General features: G+C 41.7%; 1 protein-coding gene across 8 annotated transcripts in view; it reads left to right on the plus strand.

Moving 5' to 3' along the window:
* The window catches only part of MAGI1 (membrane associated guanylate kinase, WW and PDZ domain containing 1), a 692,842-nt gene that overhangs the window by 425,127 nt on the left and 246,898 nt on the right, over positions 1–20,817 (plus strand). For all 8 annotated transcript variants that reach the window (XM_021706368.1, XM_008072888.2, XM_021706369.1 and 5 more), the window contains exon 2: positions 1,155–1,271. In XM_021706368.1, coding sequence (XP_021562043.1) covers positions 1,155–1,271 — 117 coding nt within the window. The remainder of the gene's footprint in view (positions 1–1,154; positions 1,272–20,817) is intronic.

A 20,817-nucleotide genomic window follows, 5' to 3' on the forward strand; every position in this document is an offset into this window, starting at 1 on the left:
AACCCCCGGGCTCAGGCAATCCTCTCACCTCGGCCTCCCAAAGTGCTGGGATTACAGGCTAAGTCACCATACCCGGTCAACTTGTTTATTTTTTAAAATTTCTTCCTCTACCAGAATTTGGGTAGATACTTTTGGATACTTTGTATCAATGTGAAAGCACCTTACACTCAAATGCCGGGCTCGGTGGCTCAGCCTGTGATCCCCTGCCTCTGGGAGGCTGAGGTGAGTGGATTGCCTGAGCCCGCGGGTTCGAGACCCGCCCGGGCAGCGAGACCTCATCACTACAATAAATCAAAAAATCAGCCGGGCGTAGTAGCGCATACCTGTAATTCCGGCTACTTGGAAGGCTGAGGTGTAAGGATCGCCTGAGCCCAGCAGGTCGAGGCTGCGGTGGCTGGGAGCGTGCCACTGCACTCCAGTCTGGGCGACAGAGTGAGACTCCAACTCAAAAAAAAACAAAAACAAAAACAAAAAAAACCTTTATGATTCCTTCTGTTAATACACAGTTTTTCCTTTTCTGAATTATTTTTTATACTAAAGGAATCAAACATTATACATGATTCAACATTTTCCCCCCATTATCAACCCATGAAAATCTGCAGAGTAGTTATGGATGAAATGTGCTTTATTTAATCATTCCCTTTTGGTTGTTTCCAGGTGTTTGTTTTTATTTGTTTACTGTTATAAAAATGCTATAATAAACAACCCTGTGGATTTAAAAAGGCTTTTACCTGTTTTACAAGTATACCTGTAGGGTAAATTCCTACTGATTGAATCCCTGGCCAAAGAACATTTTATAATTTGATGGTTGTTGCTGGATTGTCTTCTTTAAGGTTCCAGCTATTTACTCTTCCAGCAATAGTGTCTGCGAGTGTCTATGGCTCATATTTTAAATGTTAATAGCCTAGTTTAAAGTCTTAGTTATTTTGGCCTTCTAGTATCATGTGAGATAGGACCTCAAATGAATGCTGTCTCAGTGCTGTTTTATCTTCATTACATTCCTGCTTGCCTTCACCCTATGCAGAGGAATATCTAAAGTACATTGTCTGGTGATGGAGGGCAACTGATAGACCTACTTTGTGTGGCTTTCTTGTACCCAACTCTCAGACACTCTTTCTCTGATGTGTCTTATCTATTTCATATACTTCCTGCAGGAGGAAGGCTGAACAAGGACCTGCGGCATTTTCTCAATCAGCGGTTCCAGAAAGGGTCTCCTGATCATGAGCTCCAGCAGACCATAAGGGATAACCTTTACCGCCATGCTGTGCCTTGTAAGTAGCCAGTCTTGGGTGTCTTACAGCTGAGGTGTATGTGGAAAGTCAAGGAGGAAGAAGTACTCAACAACTGGTTCTGGAACACTTGGTGGCTTGCCCACAGAGCTGACTCCATGAATCAAGCGAATTTACAATGGAACAAACAGCATAGTGTCATGGTGTGCCTGGGTTTTAGTCCCGGCTCTGCCACTTACTGGTTTGCAATGCTGGGTAAATTATCTGTCCTTTATAAGGTCCACCATTCTCATTAGTAGAAAGACCATGCGATGATACTAGCTTCATAGAGCTGCCATGAGGAGCGAATGAGATGAAGCACAGAATGCATTTTGTTAAATATGGGCATGGTGTATGCCTCCATAAATGTTAACCATCACTCTCATATTGATGGAGTTGACTGGGTCAGAGGCCTTTAGACTGACCTCCGTGGAGACCAGCGGGTCCCTAATGGCCCCTTAGTGGAGGAAACACCTCAGTGGACTCCCCCTTCCTTCCCATGCTTCTCCTTTGGGTTAGCTTTGTCAGATTTGTAAATCAAGATTGCTTGTATAATCCTGTCTGAAAAAATGGTTTCTACATATTAAAAAACCCAGATCTCCAAAACCACTAGATCAGACTAAATCTGAGAAAGCAAGACATAGACCATAGGGACTCTGAAAGCAGATTTTTTTGTGTTAAGGGAATGAAGGGAGTCAGTCGGTCAGTCTGTCTGTCTACAGGTAGATAAATTGACAGTTCAATTGTTCCAAAGTATCATTGTACTCTGCCACACTGTGTCCTTACCCAGCTAATCATAAGGTATGAGTACTGGGAGGACATGCATTGGTTTAATTTCTTTCAAAATAAGAAGAAAGAATGATTCTGGTTTTATTGCTTAGAATTCTTATTTTTCTTCTCTATTATGCAGTCCTTCAAAGTTTGAAATAGTTTTTTCTAGAAGTATCATTTTTAGCCAGCAGAAGAAAGGAGGGATAATTTAATGTTCAAGGTACCCTGCTTATTGCTGTGATTTGTTTGCTATAAATAGTTTTCTTAAAAAAAAATCTTGCAAGTGATATGCTAGAGTGCTAATGTTTCCTGATACTACTGTAAAATAATAAGCAGAACTAATCTGAGGCATTCTACAGATTTGCAAAGACTTGGACTGTATGTCTAGAGGGTGACTTTGAGAGATCAGATTCTAGAATAGCTCCCAGGCCTCCATTTTACTCATTAATAAAACAGAATCTGAGAGGAGAAAAGGTTTACTGCAAGTAACTCAGGAAAGGACCCCAAGGTTGCCTCTGTCCACAGAGTGGCCAAGCTGTATTTGACAGAGAAGATTGTGATAAGGTCCTCATGTGAATTTATGGCCTTCAGTTCTTTTAGTCTTTCAGCATTAAGGTTGAAAACTGTAATCCTACAATATCCTCACAATAACTCCTTATGTGAATCGTATGTGTAGGGTGGGAATTATTCTTTTTATAGATCAAGAAACTGAGGCACTAAGATAAGCCAATAAAATCGAGGCTAGAAGTGACCAGGGCTCCTGGTCTCCTGAGTTCACCATTTCCTGCCTCTTCTACATTGTCAAGCTTTACTTTTGCAGTAATGCTTTGAAGTTAGGGTCTTTACACCCATTTTACAGATGAGGAAACTAAGTCTCAGGGAGATTAAGTAACCAGTAAGTGGCAAATACGGATCTTTTGAATTCTTACGTCATCTAGGGCTGTTTCTGTAGCCGCACAATAGCTGCCTCTGAAGTTGTAGTACGACAGGTTGAATGCAGTTTTGCAGAATTCGGTAATTGTAGAATCATGATTGTTCTCTGTGTAATTTTTCCCCTACTTAGATTCCAATTTAAGAAATGGGGACGCAGCAAATGAGCACACCATTTCTTGACGCATCTGTGGTGTTACCATGGTTACATTTTGGCATGCTCACCCATTTATTTTTTTTCCTCTGATTTATTGGACCTGACTGTGAGCTAAATGTCTTGATTTTAGGCTTGCCACTATGTAGGAATTAGGACAAAAATGGCCTTTGTCTTTTAAAAACAGTGAAAAAAAAATCATGTTAGTCTTTGCTTGTATCCAGCCCTTGGTATGGATGCTTCATTGCTAGGAAACCACTAAATCAGGAATTTGAAAAGCAGAAACAATATTCCTAATGAAAGAGAAAACAAGTAACAACTCATTTCACATTTCCTTCATAAAATGGGAAGGAAATTCGAAAGAGGTCTGTTTCCGAGTCTAGTGTCGTGTGTATGCCTGAGTAGACCAAGATTCTGTTCTAGGCTTGGGTTACCCTGGCCACACTTGTGTTTATTTTGATTCTTCGGCCCATGTGACTGGTAGAGCAGAGCTCTCCACCAACCAGTTGTGCTCATGGATTAGGAAGCCCTGGATTTGGAGAATGGATCCTCTTGACTGTGTGGTCACTGTGCCGCAGGGGAGCAAGCTCGCGGGGGAGCAAGCAGAACTCCCTGCTGCTGCTATTTCAGTGAATTCAGTGTTTTGAGAAGGGATGATCTCATGAACAGGTGCTTGCAGTGGGCATGGACTACTCCTATACATTTCAGGAGACTTAGGGGTCATCAGGAAAGAAGGAATTGTGTTCCTTCATTCTCAAGTTATTTTTAGTGTTGTCCTAACATCGTAGAGCCATACATGCATCACGGCATACTTTACCACTTAGGATTCGGTTTTATCCCCATTCCTTGGTAAAGGCAATGCAGGTAATGGCATCTCTATTTAACAGGTTGGAAAATGGAACAACAAAATTTAACTTCCTCAAAATCATACCATTTCTAAATGCCACATTACTCACTTCTCATCCACTGCCACTGCTGTTTTTCTTTTTTGTTTGTTACAGTATTATTGGTATATAATTCACATGCCATACAATTTACCCACTTAAAGTGCTCAGTTGGTGCTATTTTTGTTAGTTATTATTATTGCTCTATCCCCTTTTATTTTCCCTTTATTTGAGAATTTTATTCTTTCTACGGTATGAAGAAATGCCATCTTAGCTGAAATTTAATTATATTTACCGTTAAAAGTCACCTCCAAAAAAAAAAAAAAACCTGTCAGAAAAGAGAACCCAATGCAGGATAAATCAGAGGCCTGGTGTGAAGTCTGAAGGCTGCTCTGCTGGCTACATGGTCTGGTACAAGTCATATCACCTCTCTGTATCTTCAGTAAAATGAAAATTGCAGTACCAACTCAGTCATTGTCTTACCAGATACACACAGTAACCCTATGAGATGGGTCTCTTTAGAGGAAACAAAGACTCAGAGAGGTTAATGGCTTGCCTAAGGTTACAGGGCAAGTAGCATGGTCAGGGAATTGTCTGATTAGAGTAATATAAACTATTGAGAGTAAAAGAAAAAAATTTGTTTTTTGATTGTTAAAGTTATAGCCAAAGCTGTTTAAAATAATGAGGTTTTATGTCTTGGGGGTGGGGGCAGTATAAGGCACAGTACCTTAAAAATAAGTACATGGGCCAGCTCCGTGGCTCAGCCTGCAATCCCAGCACTTTGGGAGGCCAAGGCAAGTGGATTGCCTGTTCCCGCGGGTTCAAGACCAGCCCCAATAACTTAGCAAGACCTCATCTCTACAATAAATAAAAAAATTAGCCGGGTATGGTTGCGTGCGCCTGTAGTTCCAGCTACTCGGAAGGCTGAGGCAGAAGGATCGGCAGAGCCCAGCAGGTCGATGCTGGCGTGACTGTGAGCATGTCACTGCATTCCAGCCTGGGCACTGGAGTGAGACTCCAACTCAAAAAAAAAAAAAAAATACATGCGCTCTGATTTTCAAGTAGTTCACTGATATATACAATATAATTTTAGTAGATAATGATTATTCAGATTTTTAAAAATTATTACAGGATTTCTTAGGACTTCTAGGTTTATCTTGTTTTCCATTAGACCTTTTCTTTGTGCATCTATTTGAATAAATGGGTTTGAAATGCATGTAAACACATACACACACACACACACACACACACACGTCTCTCACTCCTAAGAGCCACCTTGCTAATGTTTCTGTCCCTCACTTTCAGTTTTGTTCTTATTCCCAGCCCCTCCCTGGCTCTGTGCTTCAGCCCTGTGAACCTCATTCTGTCTCCCAAACACACCTTGCGTCTTCTTGTAACTGGGCACATATTATTTCCTCCTGTTTCCCTATCTTTTTTCTTTTTTTTTTTGAGTTGGAGTCTTACTCTGTCACCCAGACTGGAGTGCAGTGGCCGCTCCCGGCCACCGCAGCCTCGACCTGCTGGGCTCCGGCGATCCTTCTGCCTCAGCCTTCCAAGTAGCTGGAACCACAGGCGTGTGCTACCACGCCCAGCTTATTTTTTGATTTATTGTAGAGGTGTGAGGTCTCGCCAAGTTGCCCAGGTGGGTCTCGAACCCGCGGGCTCAGGCAATCCACTCACCTCAGCCTCCCAAAGGCGCGGGATTACAGGCTGAGCCACCCGAGCCCGGCCTCCCTACCTTTTTATCTGACAAGTTCACAGTCTCCTTTTATGTTTTCGCCAGATGCCGCTTCCTCCACAAAGTCCTCCATGGCCTCCACAGATTGGGCCTGTTGCCTTCTCCCGGAGCCTTCTTCTGTGACTTCCTTCAAACAGGCCCTTTTTCCGCTTGTAGGCCTGCTGCATTAGTGCCTGTATGATTAGAATGGGGCTTTCATGTGTCAGGAACTATATCTGTCTCAGTGATTGGCCTACACCTAGCTTAGTGCCTGGACTGGAGGATCAATATTTGTTGAATGAACAGACACATGAGGAAATGCAAAAATATGTGCATTTTTCTTGTTTTATTATTCTCTCGGTTACTTAGCGTTTGAGAGAAATGGCAGAGCTGTTTTGGCCATAAGACTTTCAGAATGAAAGACAGGTCAGAAGCTTGAGCCCTGAGAAGGGACAGAAATGACTGATGAGGACTTCACTGATTACTTGGCTGGTAATCCACGCACAGAGGGAGAAAAGCAAGGCCCCCATGAGCTTGCAGCTGGAGTACCTATGCACGGTTCCTCCTAATTGCAGTCTAGATATCGCTGTACGTCTTGCATCGATAGCCTTCCTGTTTTATGACTTCTTGTCCGCACTGATGTGACAACAGCTGAGATTCTTACTTTGGGATGGCTGCTTTTCCTATGAAGATAAATGCATTACTTGACAGGGCTTGTCATTTACTATCCTGCTGCTGTCAAAATGAGACACAGCTCATCCAGTAGTGCTGGTTCTCTGGAATTCTGAGCCATGCCCCTCCCATTTCTTCTCACTTCTCTGGGCTCAACTCTCAGAAATTCATCTGTCTTTTCAAACAGAGGTCGTCTGAAAGAGGAAAGGGTAAGTCAGTTTTATTCTGTGGCTTAACACACTTTGTTGATCGAGGCGCTTCCTGATACTGAGACCGTTGTAGCTGGTCTAAGAGGTATTGATCATTGACTTAAAGGAGTTTACAAAGGGATTAGATGTGTTTGATCTATTAGGCAATTTAAATTTGGTGTGGTAAACATGGGTGATTATGATCTTTATTTATACCATTGCTATATTCAAACATTTTAGCATTTGCTAACATTTGGGCATTGTTTACTGTTTTTAAATGTGGCCATAAATTACCATTGGTCTTATTTGAACCTGTTAGTTTGTCTTACACTTGGTTTTTTTCAGCATGGCTTATCTAGAAGCAACCCATTTTGCCATTAACAATTAGAGCCTCTTTGCTTTTTAATGACATGAACTAGACTTAACAGCAAGAGGCTAGCATAGTGAACTGGATGTTGGAATATAGCTTGTCTTCTGGAATGTGTATACCTGTGTTTAGGTTGTGTCTGACACTGGCAGAATGCTTCCAGTCATAATTCATGATCTACAAAGTTCTGCAAGCATCCATTGGACTGATCAGGTAAAGGGCACTGGAAACTTTCTCTCTATGGTTACTGCTTTGTCCTTGTCCTCTATCTAAGGAAATGCGGTCTAAAATTAAAAGGATTGCCTTAGGCTTTACAAAGCCTAGCCTGTGGCAAAACTGTGACTAGTAACAATAGTAGTAGCTGTCTAGTTTTTGGACATTTACAGTGTACCAAGTACTCTGCTTGGCGTCTCTCACTCGTGTCATCTCCAGGCCATCTGTTAGCCTCATTTAGGGCATACTGATGCTTAAGTATCTGAACTCAAGTCCATTAGACTCTGAAACCCTGCCTCTTTGCTTTTTAATCACAGATGTTTGTTGCCCATAATGCGATTAATGCTTGTCTTCAACAGTTTTCTATTCTTTCTCTTCCCTTCCCTTGTACCCATTACCACTGTCTTTTTCCACGTGTCCCTGACCTGGTCTGTGGTCTGGGGACTTCTCCTAACCACTGATCCACCCCTTGACTGCTTGCACCTAACCTGTCCTTCCTTCTCTATCAGAATTTATTTGCTGTGCTTTGCTATTGGGCAGGCTTGACTTTAGGAAGTCAAAAATTAGAACAAAGAGGTGAATGATTCCAACTATGATATAGGGTTCCTGATCCATAATACACACACACACACACACACACACACACACACACACACACACACACGTATATTTTATCAAGTGATTTGAAATGTGATACTGTCAAAAATATCCTTTGTAATGGGCTGCTCCAACAAAGGAGATTCACAGGTAGCAATGAGTTCTTATGCTTTTGATTTGTTGCATACCTTTTATAATGTTTATCATGGTGCCTTATACACAGGAAAGCACTTTAAACACTAGATTGCCTGTGTCAAGGATATTTTCCCCCTCTGCTTGTTGTGTCATTTCTCATAAATAGTTTCCTATTTTACCATGTATAAAGTGACATGATTGATGGTTCACCAAGTAAGGTAATAGTCCAGGCAAGGAGTTTTGTACCAAATTTAAAAATTATGGGATTAGAAAAAAAGTACTACTTGTTTAGATGTAATTTGGAGCTAGAGTCTGGGATCAGATAACTTTAAACAAATTTTCATCCATATGACTGTCTGGTGGGGCACTGAAAAGTAGTGAGGGAAGCAGGAAGATCTTTGTTGTTCTGGACTGTCTTGTTCATTGAAGAACTTTCAGTATCCCTGGAACCCACCTGATAAATGCCAGTAGCACACTCCAGGACACGCTGGACAAAATACCACTTCACATTTCTAAAGTGCCCCTTCAGGAGCATTGAAACCAGTGGTATAGAATCTATATTTACTTCTTGCCAGAGGAGAAATAACTTTTCTGATGAATGAGTTTATGAGAAAGTCCTGAATCTGACAATTCCTCTTCTCCTTGGGGCTCTGGGTGATCCCAAGGAAGCCTGCATTCCCTGTTCTTCTGCACTGGAAACTTTGTTTGAGCAGGTCTCACCAGAAAAACCGAGGTTTCAAGATCTGCCTGGGAATGGGGTTGCTAGGCTTTAATTTTGGGGATGGTTTGTTAACAAGCCCATTGTTAACAAAGATCTAAAGCTATTTCTCCAATGTAGCTTTTATCAATAATAAAACCGACATTTTGATTGGTGGGGTATCATGCTATTTGTTATAAGGCCATTGTTTATTCCAGTCCTTGTCAGTGACTTCTCTATCTTATTTACCTCTTTATTTCTTTTTCTCATCTATGTGTTTTATCAGTCCTTCTCTTTAGAGATTATCTAGACTGATTTTTTTTTAAGCTTCAGGATTTGCTCTGAAGTTCTAAATTCTATACAAGACGGGGGGGGGGCTGTCATCACTCTGTGCTAGTAGAAAGCCTAAGCATTTTTAAAGTATCATTTGGTTACTTATACCATGATGCTAGTGGTAGGTATTACTGTCATTACATGTGTGGTAAGAGAGGAACAGAGACACTGAGTAATTCACCTGGCAGCATGCTTTATAATTTAAAAATTAACCAAATTTTTTTAAAAACCAAATTGTATTTATTAAGTTTCCCCAGGGTGTTAGGAACTCTATTAAACACTTTACTTATGCTATTCCCTTTAATCCTCTTAATCTTTTGAAGTGTAACACTATTATTCTATCCATTTTCCAGTGAAGAAAATGGGACTTAGAGAGGCTCAAGTTCATACACTTACACAGAGTTGAATTGGACCCCAGTCTGATAGGTCCCAAAGTCATTATCTTAAATCATTGCACTTTACAGCCATTTGTACTGAGTCAGTCTATTTTAGCAAAATAGTGTATGTATTAGAAAAGCACCAGAAAGGTTGCTCCAGTATCCTCAGGCTACCATTCAGAGCCCATTCAGATCATTACAGTTGGACTCACTCTCTGTCTCTGTGTGTCACAGGTACTTGACATGCTGAGTCTGGGATGTCAGGTGTGATGGGCTTCCATGTGTGGTGGATTCGAGGCTGGCAGGCCCTACCACCTACCAGTTTTGTTGGCTTGGGCAGGTTACTCATGCTTTCTGGGACTCCATTTCTTCATTGTCTTTATTGTTGTTTGAAGAGCATAGAAGCAGCCAGCCGTGAGCATGACACTTCATAGTCCTCTGTTTCAACCAATCCTTCTTTCCTACCCCTTCTCTCCTTTTCTAATATTACTTCCCAAGCCCACATTCTTCCTTTTCTCTTTTCAATTTCTCTTTAGGTTTTGGGTCTTATTTATATGAGGATTCTTTTTCTTTTTCTTTTTTTTGAGTCAGGGTTTCACTCTGTCACCAAAGCTGGTGTGCAGTGGCACGATTGTGACTCACCACAAGCTTGAACTCTCAACCTCCAGAGATCTTCCTCCCAAGTAGCTGGGACTATGGGTGTGTACCACCATGGCCAGCTAATTTTTCTATTTGCTGTAAAGACGGGATCTCACTGTGTTGCCCAGTTGGTCCCAAACTCCTGGGCTCAAGCAGTCCTAATACCTTGACCTCCCCGAGTTCTGCAGTTACAGGCATAAGCCACTGTACCAGGCAAGATTCTTTTTTTTTTGAACAAGCTAAGTTTTAAAAAATGATTTTCCAGCATTTGTTGAGTAACAACCCAATGTTAGATGCTAAGCAAGAATGTAGTGAAGATTAATAATTGGATGATTTAGCCAATAATAGGCACACTTGAAACAGCACATTTTCTGCATATTCCCAGCATCAGCTAATTCCCCAGTGTTCTTTCTCTTTGTATTTCTTATTACATGTTGTTAACCCTAATTGCCATTGTATAGTTGCTGAGTAGATAGAGTCATATTGGAGGAAAAAAATGAAGGAAAAAGTTCATAACATTGGACTTGGTTTATATGTGTCTATTAATAGATTCAAATAAGCATGATTTGCCTGATGTTTTTTATTCTAAGGGTCTGGGGTATAAACAAAGAGAAAGCAGGCTGGACAGGGTGGCTCCCGCCTATAATCCCAGCACTTTGGGAGGCAGAGAGGAGAGGATTGCCCGAGTCCAAGGGGTTCAGCACCAGCCTGAGCAACATGGCGAGATCCTATCTCTACAATAAATAAAAAAATTAGGCGGGTATGGTGGTGTACAACTTTGGTTCCAACTACTTGGAAGACTGAGGTGGAATGATCGCCTGAGCCTAGCAGGTTGAAGCTGCAATGGCCACGAGTGGGCCACTGCACTCCAGCTTGAGTGACAGAGTGAGACTCCACCCCCCCAAAAGGGGGAGGAGGAGTCATAGAAGTTTAGATTAAGTTTAATTAGTTACCATAATTTATAAACTTCTTATGAAAACATGTTGCACCAGGCCTCACCACTCAATAATAACCTCTGTCATTAGTTGAGTGCTTACTGTATGCACCAGACCCTGTGCTCAATGTTTATACGCTTTGTCTTTTTTAACCTTCTCTGAACCCTGAGGCGTTTAGTGTTATTGGTCCTGTATTCTGTGTTATGTATAAGTGTGACAGTTGATATGTGGAGAGCTTGGTAAATAGCTAGTCCAAGGACATACAGTTAATAATGGTAGAACTCAGATTCAAACCCACCCCTCACTACCTCCACAGTCCATGCTCTTGGTTTATTTTTCTGCATGCAGTCACCTTAAAGACCATTTTTAAAATTAATGTATTAAATTTTAAAATGAGTCCTCTCTTAGTCACATATAGATTAGTCCTTGGCTGGGTGTAGGATACTGATATATCTATTTGGCAGCCATGTTAATTTATTTAATTGCTTTATAATTTTAGCTGACATTTTCCATCAAGATTTGTTGCAATTATAAAGCAATTTCCACAGCAATTTATGAAGGTACATGGAAGTGTTCACAGTATCCTTAACCATCTATTATTTATTTTAAGAAAAGATTTTTACCATATTTTAGTTTCCCAAGCATCACTGAAATCAAGAGACTGAAGTACAGTATATCTTAAAAGAAATTCCCTCACATAGTATGTGTTCAATAAGTACAAGTAAATTTTCTGGTGTCTTAGAAGATTGTGTGTATTTATGCTGTGGTCCAAGTGAGAATACTTCTCCAATTGTGCTCTGATTGCCTTACCGAAAGTCCATAGTGTGGAATGAACTTCTCAATGTGGTTACCTCAAGTTCAAACAAGAAAATGACATTTGTTTTATTTTTACCACAAGCTGAGTAAAGTAGACTTCTAAAAGAATCAATGACATATTTTCCTATGGCACTTAAAATTAACCTATGACACACCCCTATTTTTAGGAAACATATGCTAAAGTATTTAAGGATAAAGGACCATAGTGAGTGCAACTTGCTCTCAAATGGCTACAAAGCATTAAAAGTGGTTAAAAATACATTATGTAGCTGGGTTCGGTGGCTCAGCCTGTAATCCCGCGCCTTTGGGAGGCTGAGGTGAGTGAATTGCCTGAGCCCGTGGGTTCGAGACCCGCCTGGGCAGCGAGACCTCATCTCTACAATAAATCAAAAAATCAGCCGGGCGTGGTGGCGCATGCCTGTAATTCCGGCTACTCGGAAGGCTGAGGCGGAAGGATCGCTGGAGCCCAGCAGGCCGAGGCTGCGGTGGCCGGGAGCGGCCACTGCGCTCCAGTCTGGGCGACAGAGTGAGACTCCAACTCAAAAAAAAAAAAAAATACATTATGTGTGGGAAAAGGGAGAGAGAGAATGGACGAGCCAATAGGTTAAACTGTTGATAAAAAGATACATCTGGGTAAGGGATATATGGTGTTATTTGTACTAGTCTTATTCTTGCAACTTTCTGTAAATTTGAGGTTATTTCCAAATGAAATATTTTTTTAGAAGGGAAAATAATAACCACAGAAACGAATCAGCCAATTCTAGTTTGGGGGAAAGGCTATTATTTGTGAATGCGGTATTTTTGTCTTTCCCTTCCCTTATTTACATCAGTGTTTTTAGCCTAGAATTGAGATATTGTTAGTACCTTGATTGATTGTGTTCATTAAAGTGCAGAGAGACTAGCCTGAAAGATGTTGTACATATATTAAAACAAAAACGTAGGGCCAGGTACAGTGGCTCACGCCTATAATCCCAGCATTTGGGAGGCTGAGTTGGTAGGACTGTTTGAACCCAGAAGTTTGAGAACAGCCTAGGCAACATAGTGAGACCTCATCTCTAAAAAAAAGCTAAAAATTTGCTGGGCATGGTGGCACACAATTGTAGTTCCAGCTACTTGAGAGGCTGAGGCAGAAAGATCACCTAAGCCTGGAAAAATCACCTAAGCCCAGGTCATCGAGGCTTCATTGAGCCATGATTGTGCATCTTCACTCCAACTTGGGTGACAGAGTGAGACTCTGGTGCAAGAAAAAGAAAATCTAGCACTTAAGAATACCAATTTTAAGCCGGGCTCAGTGGCTCAACCTGTAATCCCGCACCTTGGGAAGCTGAGGTGAGTGGATTGTCTGAGCCCGCGGGTTCGAGACCTGCCTGGGCAACTTGGCAAGACCTCATCTCTACAATAAATCAAAAATCACCCGGGTGTGGTAGCGCACGCCTGTAGTTCCAGCTACTTGGAAGGCTGAGGCAGAAGGATCGCCAGAGCCCAGCAGGTCGAGACTGTGGTTGCCGGGAGCGGCCACTGCACTCCAGTCTGGGCAACAGAGTGAGACTCCAACTCAAAAAAAGGAATACCAATTCTATGCTGTTTTAATTATAGTTTCTCATTTAATACTTTCAGACTGCTAATACGAGAATCAATTACTATTATTATCTTAATTTACAGGTGAGAAAACTGAAGCTAGTAAAGTTAAGTGACTTGTCTCACAATTGTGGAATAGGACTGGAACTCAGATAGTCAGGGTGGATACCAGAAGTCCCACTGATAATTATTACATTTTCTTTGCTCAGACTATGTGTACATCTATATATAAAACTACATATTCATGTACACAAACATAAATATATTGAGAAAACAAGCTAGGAAAATTACTGACATGGATCCTAAGTATCTGCTAATGAGATTCTTGATGAATATAAAATTATTCATTTTTATTATTATTATTAACATATATTGAATCTTTGCCATGTGCTAGGGTTTTGTTCTATAATAGCATTATAACCCTCATGGTGATCCTGTGATATAGATGCTTTTATTCTCTATATCCAAGGAGACTGAAGTACATGAGGTTAAATGATCTAAGATGTCAAAGCTAAGATAGAGCTGTACTGTGCTTTTCTAGAAGTTTCACTCTTAATCTGGTTCATTCTGCCTATTTATAGTTCTAGAAAATATAAAAGCAAAAAATAGATAAAAATAAGTAATTAAACATATTTCTTTTTTGGGGGAAGAGCATCATTTTTTTTTTTTTTTTTTTGAGTTGGAGTCTCACTCTGTCTCCCAGACTGGAGTGAAGTGGCCGCTCCCGACCACCACAGCCTCTACCTGCTGGGCTCCGGCGATCCTTCCGCCTCAGCCTTCCGAGTAGCCGGAATTACAGGCATACGCTACCACGCCTGGCTGATTTTTTGATTTATTGTAGAGATGAGGTCTTGCTGCCCAGGCAGGTCTCGAACCCACGGGCTCAGGCAATCCACTCACCTCAGCCTCCCAAAGGGGCGGGATTACAGGCAGAGTCACCGAGCCCGGCTGAGTATCATTTTAAATTCTCTCTTCTGTGATATAATTACTTCCTAGTCTGAGATCCCATCAAAGCCACCTCATCATACAACTCTAGGTTGGCACTGTTCAGTTTGTAATCTGTGTGAATAGTACCTTTGTACTATAGATATATATAACTTTACTTGAAGAAAACAACAAAATTCTAAATTTGAGGTCCTTCATGAATAAGAGACTGGGGGCAAACAATCTCCTTTCTCCTTCTCAGTAACCTTGATCAATGTGGAATGAAATGGGATGACTCCTTTGGACCAAGATCTGGGTACTTTATTTATTTATTTTGAGTCAGAGTCTCACTCTGTTGCCCAGACTGGAGTGCAGTGGCATGCTCATGGCTACCCCATCACCGACCGCTGGGCTCAGGCAATCCTTCCGCCTCAGTCTTCCAAGTAGCAGGAACTATAGGTGCATGCTACCATGCCTGGCTGATTTTTTAAAAAAATATATTTTAGAGAAAAGGCCTCACCAAGTTGCCCAGGCTGGTCTCGAACCTCTGGGCTAAAGAGATCCTCTTGCCTCGGCTTCCCAAAGTGCTGGATTTACAGACTTGAGCCACTGCTTTCAGTGGCCTGGGTGCTTTAGATGCAGTTTCAGTTGCTTGTTTTTTTGGTTTTTTTTGAGTTGGAGTCTCACTCTGTTACCCAGACTGGAGTGTAGTGGCCGCTCCCGGCCACTGCAGTCTTGACCTGCTGGGCTCCAGCAATCCTTCTGCCTCAGCCTTCCAAGTAGCTGGAACTACAGGTGAATGCTACCCCGCCCGGCTAATTTTTTATTTATTGTAGAGATGAGGTCTTGCCAAGTTGCCCAGGTGGATCTCGTTCCCATGGGCTCAGGCAATCCACTCACCTTGGCCTCCCAAAGCGCTGAGATTATAGGCTGAGCCACCGAGCCCGACTCAGTTGCTTGTTAAAGGAAGAAATAAGCTGAATGCTGTGACTCATGCCTATGTTCCCAGCACTTTGGGAAACCTAGATAAGAGGATCTCTTGAGGCCAAGAGTTTGAGACTAGCCTGGGCAACATAGTGAGAACCCTGTCTTTTGGGAAAAAAAAATTATCTGGGCTTGCTGGCCTATAATCCCAGCTACTTGGGAGGTCAAGGCAGGAGGATCCCTTGAGTCTAGCAGTTGGAGATTGCAGTGAGCTCTGATCACAACACTGCACTCTAGCCTGAGTACTGAAGTGAGTCCTCATCTCTTTAAGAAAAAAAAAAATGTGCCAGCACGGTGGCTCATGCCTATAATCCCAGCACTTTGGGAGGCTGAGGTGAGAGGACTGCCTGAGCTCACAGGTTCCAGACCAGCCTGGGCAACTTGGTGAGACCTCATCTCTGCAATAAATCAAAAAATTAGTAGGGCATGGTGGCTCATGCCTGTAATTCCAGCTACTTGAAAGGCTGAGGCGGAAGGATCTCCTAAGCCAAGCAGGTCAAAGCTGGGGTGGCTGTGAGCATGCCACTGCACTCCAGCCTGGGCAATAGAGTGAGACTCCAACTGAAAAAAAAAAAAAAAAAAAGGAAGCGACCTAGGAAGGGCAAGGGGCAGTTCTCCAGGGACCATGTAAGGAAGCAAGATAAATTCTTCCAATACCCTGGTCCTTTACCATGGCTCAGCCTTCTCATTGTATTTCTAATTCCTCCCTTCATGAGAAGAAAAACTCTTTATTCCTTGACCATTTCTCCTGAGGTTGTCAGATTTGCAGCTGGGGCTTCTTGACTCTTAAGACCTGCCAGTTATAAGTAGGACCATCCTATTGTTGTCTTAAGTGCTTTGCCTTGAAAAGTGAGGCAAAATATGGTTATACTGGAAATGAAATCATTTCCAAAGTCACCAAGCTGCTGACCTGCAAAAAATGTATTACTTTGCCTTCCTAATCATAGTTGTTTGTAAATGAACTGACATTTTTCTCCTCTCCCATCTTAAAGAATATGATCATTATAAACAGACTTTATAGGATTATTGGAGTTGCCATTTTTGTTTTCTTAGTATTCATCAGTCTGAAGGATACACCTTCCTTATTTCCATCTCTAAATGGTTTTACACAGTCTCAAGTTCACTTAATTCGTGACTTGGAGGAAAAGCACACATCTCTTTTAGTGGAATTTTGAAGGAAATGTTGCCTGAGTTGTAGATACTGTAAAGTATTTTTTAAACATATGATATGATGTAAAATGAGACATCATCTGAAATCATCTGATGGACTAAAATTCCATCTGAGTTCTGACAGCGTTGCCTGTGTGACTCTCGGTAATTCTAGGTGGGTCGTGTGTGTGTGTGTGTGTGTGTGTCCCGCCCCAGTGGATATAAGTTTGTGATCAGTACTGGTTTGATTGAGTTTTGTGTTTGTTGCTCAGTTCCAGTTCTCCCAAAGGCCACCTATTATAAAGTGGACATTCAGCCTTCTGCATTGCTTCGCAATTACACACCCTAGGCAAATCCACTTCAATCGGGGATCCTGTAAGGGAAGTTTATATCTTCTTAGTTCACTGTAGAGTAGATCATTTACAAAACAACACACAGTCACAGATAACTAAAACATAAGATATCTCTAAGGAACATGTAATAGTTGAAAAAATAGTTTATATAAAACTTACTGTTTTGTTCAGAATTCACATGATACGCTTCAGGGGTCTGGCTTGTCATGACATATCAACTCTTTTCCTCCATTTGTTCTTTCCTCTCTTCCCTTCTCCTTCTCTTCCTCCATTCCCCCCCCACCTCCTTCCACCACATACTGGTCTATTTCTTTCTCTTTTTCCAGATTCAGGCAGTAGTGTGCTGTGTTTACAGGTTTGAGCCACCATTTCCGGTGGCCCGGGTGCTTTAGATGCAGTTTCAGTTGCTTGTTAAAGGAAGATATAGACTGGATGCAGTGGCTCATGCCTGTGATCCCAGCACTTTGGGAAGCCTAGGTAGGAGGATCTGAGTAGTTACTGGAGTTAAGCGTATTTAGGTTCTCACAGAGACCCTTTAAAAAATATATTAAGGTATAGAGTATATAGAGTATATATTTAGTAAGTTATAGAAGTCATAAGTACATAGCTTGAATTTTACACACACACACACACACACACACACAGCCACACCCATCCATATAGCCATTACCCCGATCAATATATAGAACACTGAGCATTCAAGCAGCCCTCTCATGTCTCCTCCTATTGAATACTTCCCTTCCTTCCCCCAAAATGACCCTGGTTCTGATGCTGTCACTCTAGTGATTCAAGTAGCTGATCTTGAATTTTAGATAAATGGAATCATAAAGAATATACTGTTCATTTTCTAACATTGCCCTATGAGAGTCATCCATGCTGTTTGAATGTAGCAATAGTTTGATTTTTTTAATTGCTATGTAGTCTTTTATTGTATGAATATACCCTCATCTATTTATCCATTTTTAGCCACTGCTGTGACCATTTTTATACAAGTGGACATATGTACTTATTTCTAGGAGTAGAATTGCTGGATCACAGTGTAGACATATGTTCAGCTACAATAAATATTGCCAAACAGTTTCCAAAGTAGTTGTACCAGTCTACACTCCTACCTACACTGTTTAAGAGTTTCAGTTGTTTCTTGCCTTCACTAACTTTTGGTCTTCCATCTTTTTGATTTTTTTGTCATCTTGGTGGATGTGCAATGGTGTCTCATTGTGGTTTTAGTTCATATTTTTTCTGTTGTAGAATGATATTGAGCATGTTTTTGAGTGCGTCCCAGGCTGGAGTACAGTGGTGCCATCGCGGCTCACTGCAGCCTCCACTTCCTGGGCTCAACTGATTCTTCCGCCTCAGTCTCCTGAATAGCTGGGACTACAGGTGTGCATCACCTCATCTGACTAATTTTTATATTTTTTGGAGAGATGAGGTCTCACATTGTTGCCCAGGCTGGTTTTGAACTCCTGGGCTCCATCAGTTCTCCCACCTCAGCCTCCCAAAGTGCTGGAATTACAGGCATGAACCACTGTGCCTGGCCTTATTTATCTTTTTGTTTGCATTGCTGATCTCTTTCTGATTTGTAGAAAGAACTGGGTTTTGCATTCAGACTCTGTTGCTTATTTGTTGTGTTTGCACGGGTTGCCTGTCCTTTTTGAGCTTCATGCACAGAATGGGGCTCTGTAGGTTGTGAGGAGAATGACATAAGGAAACGGATGTTAATCCATAAGCACAGCTCCAGGCACAAAGAAGGCATGGATGACAGGTCTCAGTCTTTAAAAATCTATTCTTATGTCAGATGCACAGCCCATGAAGACACTCTAACATTTTTTTCTTCCTTCTGTTTCCCTGTGTGTTCTTTTTTTATGTTTCCAGTACAAAAGGAAAGACAGTGGCCACATGCATAATACACAATAGGCTAAAGCAACTGATTTGTTACTTAAGAATACTGAAGGCCATATTAATTCTTCTAAGAATTTTGTCTTTGCTACTGGGACAAATGAGAACCAGAAGTGAGTTTCTGAAAAGGAGAGAATAAGATAAAATGTAGTCATATGACTCAAAGAAATTTACCTGCCCTGGGCGGTGATGGGGAGCATTCAGGAAAGGTAACTGGGCTGTCTTTTATTTTCTTTTCCTTCCTTGTCTGTTAGCTTCTCAGAGGCCCAGTCTCCTCATTTGCAAAATAGAGTTCACAATGCCTCCCTTGAAGGGTTGTTGTGAGGCCTAGCACAGTGCTTGGACTCCTATAGGTATTTCACATGTGGAAGTTGCTGTGATCGTTCATGGCCATGGTAAGAGTGATAATGATCTTGAAGGTGATGAAGATATCATTCTGTTAACTGGGATGTTGCCCCCCCTCTACTGTTGTGAAAAGCTGCTTCAGGGCCAGTGTCGGTAGCAGTTCCAGGGAGTGGTGTGACCTGCAGCAGGAAGGGGAAGGTCAGAACAAAGAAAAGAATCCTCTGCTCTGAGAGGAGCCAGTGTAGGTACCAACTGTCTGGCTGTTACCAGATGTCCATTTGGACAGTAGGCTCATGTATGTTGGGGGTGACCTTTGGCATCCCAAATCATATTACAGTGAGTTACATTATTGTGGTTGGTATATATATTTCCAAAATATACAGAAAAAAGTCAGAATGAAAAACAAATCATAGTGGCTTAAGCCAGTTGTTGGAACTTGCCTTAAGAACCCATATCAGTATTGAACAGAACCTGGGTTTCAAGTTTTCAGGGCACTGAGAGGCGGAATGTTGTGGTTGCTGAAGAAATGTAGGTTTTGGATTGGAGAGATATGGGTTTGACTTGCAGCCCCTCTGTTCTGTGGCTTTTGAACTTGGATAAATGACTTCCCTCAGATTCCCTAATTTAGAAAATTGAGACAGTAGTATTATAGCTATAGACTTGTAAGGAGAGTAAATTAACATAATACAGGAGACACATAAGAGAGGCCATGGTGTTCAGTTTGAGGTGCTCATTCCATCTGATAAGAATAAATGCCCACTCTATGTTAGTTTTAGTGATAACTACTTAAGAGCGAGACCTCGTCTCTACAATAAATAAAAAAATCAACCGGGTGTGGTAGCGCATGCCTGTAAATCCGGATACTTGGAAGGCTGAGGCGGAAGGATCGCCAGAGCCCAGCAGGTCGAGGCTGCGGTGGCCAGGAGCGGCCACTGCACTCCAGTCTGGGCGACAGAGTGAGACTCTAACTCAAAAAAAAAAAAAAAAAAAATCAGAGTTGAATGGGTGCACACCATAGGACTCACTGGATCTCTTCTTTGTGTTGTGGGTAGAAGCAAGCTTCATTTTGGGGTTTGCTTCTGTAATTCTTCCATCAAAATGTTTGAGGTTTGCTAAAACAATTGCAATCGAGATAAATCTGCCATATAACTAATCTACCATGAAGCCTGAGTGGGACAACTTATCATTTACTGACATAAGGCACGCTGATGGGCACATTTAAATGTTAAGCGTGCTATTGTAGACTTCTTTTTTCCTCTCCTCCTCATTAACTCTTATCTGCTGAAAGCCCTTCAGCATGCTTTAAAGGTAGGTCAGGCCCTCGAGAAGGATCCAGTTAGTCTATTATTGCCAGCTCCTGGGCTCTCCAACACCGAGTCTTTGTCTGCAGGAGGATAAGCACTTCCTAGTACATGGCCTTCCAGTGAAGCACAATTGCCTCCCACGTTGCATTCCCCAGCAAGTACCAAATCTATGTTTTCTTCCCTCTTCATTGATCCACTGTGGCAGAGTTATTCAGGAGCTCATTTGGTTGGTATGTGAGTGTAGTGTCAATTTTTCACAGGTGAAAATTTCTAATATGCACATGGTGAACCTAATATCTAGAGCCCTGATTTGTGTTCTGATGTCAGTGAGAGTCACAACACAAAAGAAAAATATGATATCACCATAGGTTCAGTATAGGTTGGACTGTTAAAGATGAAGGGAGGTGATCTTGTAAAATATGCTATTTGCAGTGAGGTCTAATCATACGAGGGGGGATCCCCCAACAAACTTGAAATTATTTTTTGGAGGGTGGGCCCCTTGTATTATAGTCTTCCCTCACTAGGTAAGTGTTCTAGGAACCCATTTGCATCAGGGTATCAGTTAGCACTGTTGTGAGAGGTTGTGTTCGG

This window comes from Carlito syrichta, unplaced genomic scaffold (assembly GCF_000164805.1).
Source record: "Carlito syrichta isolate Samal-C Ts95f unplaced genomic scaffold, Tarsius_syrichta-2.0.1 Scaffold315490, whole genome shotgun sequence".
Taxonomy (NCBI): domain Eukaryota; kingdom Metazoa; phylum Chordata; class Mammalia; order Primates; family Tarsiidae; genus Carlito; species Carlito syrichta.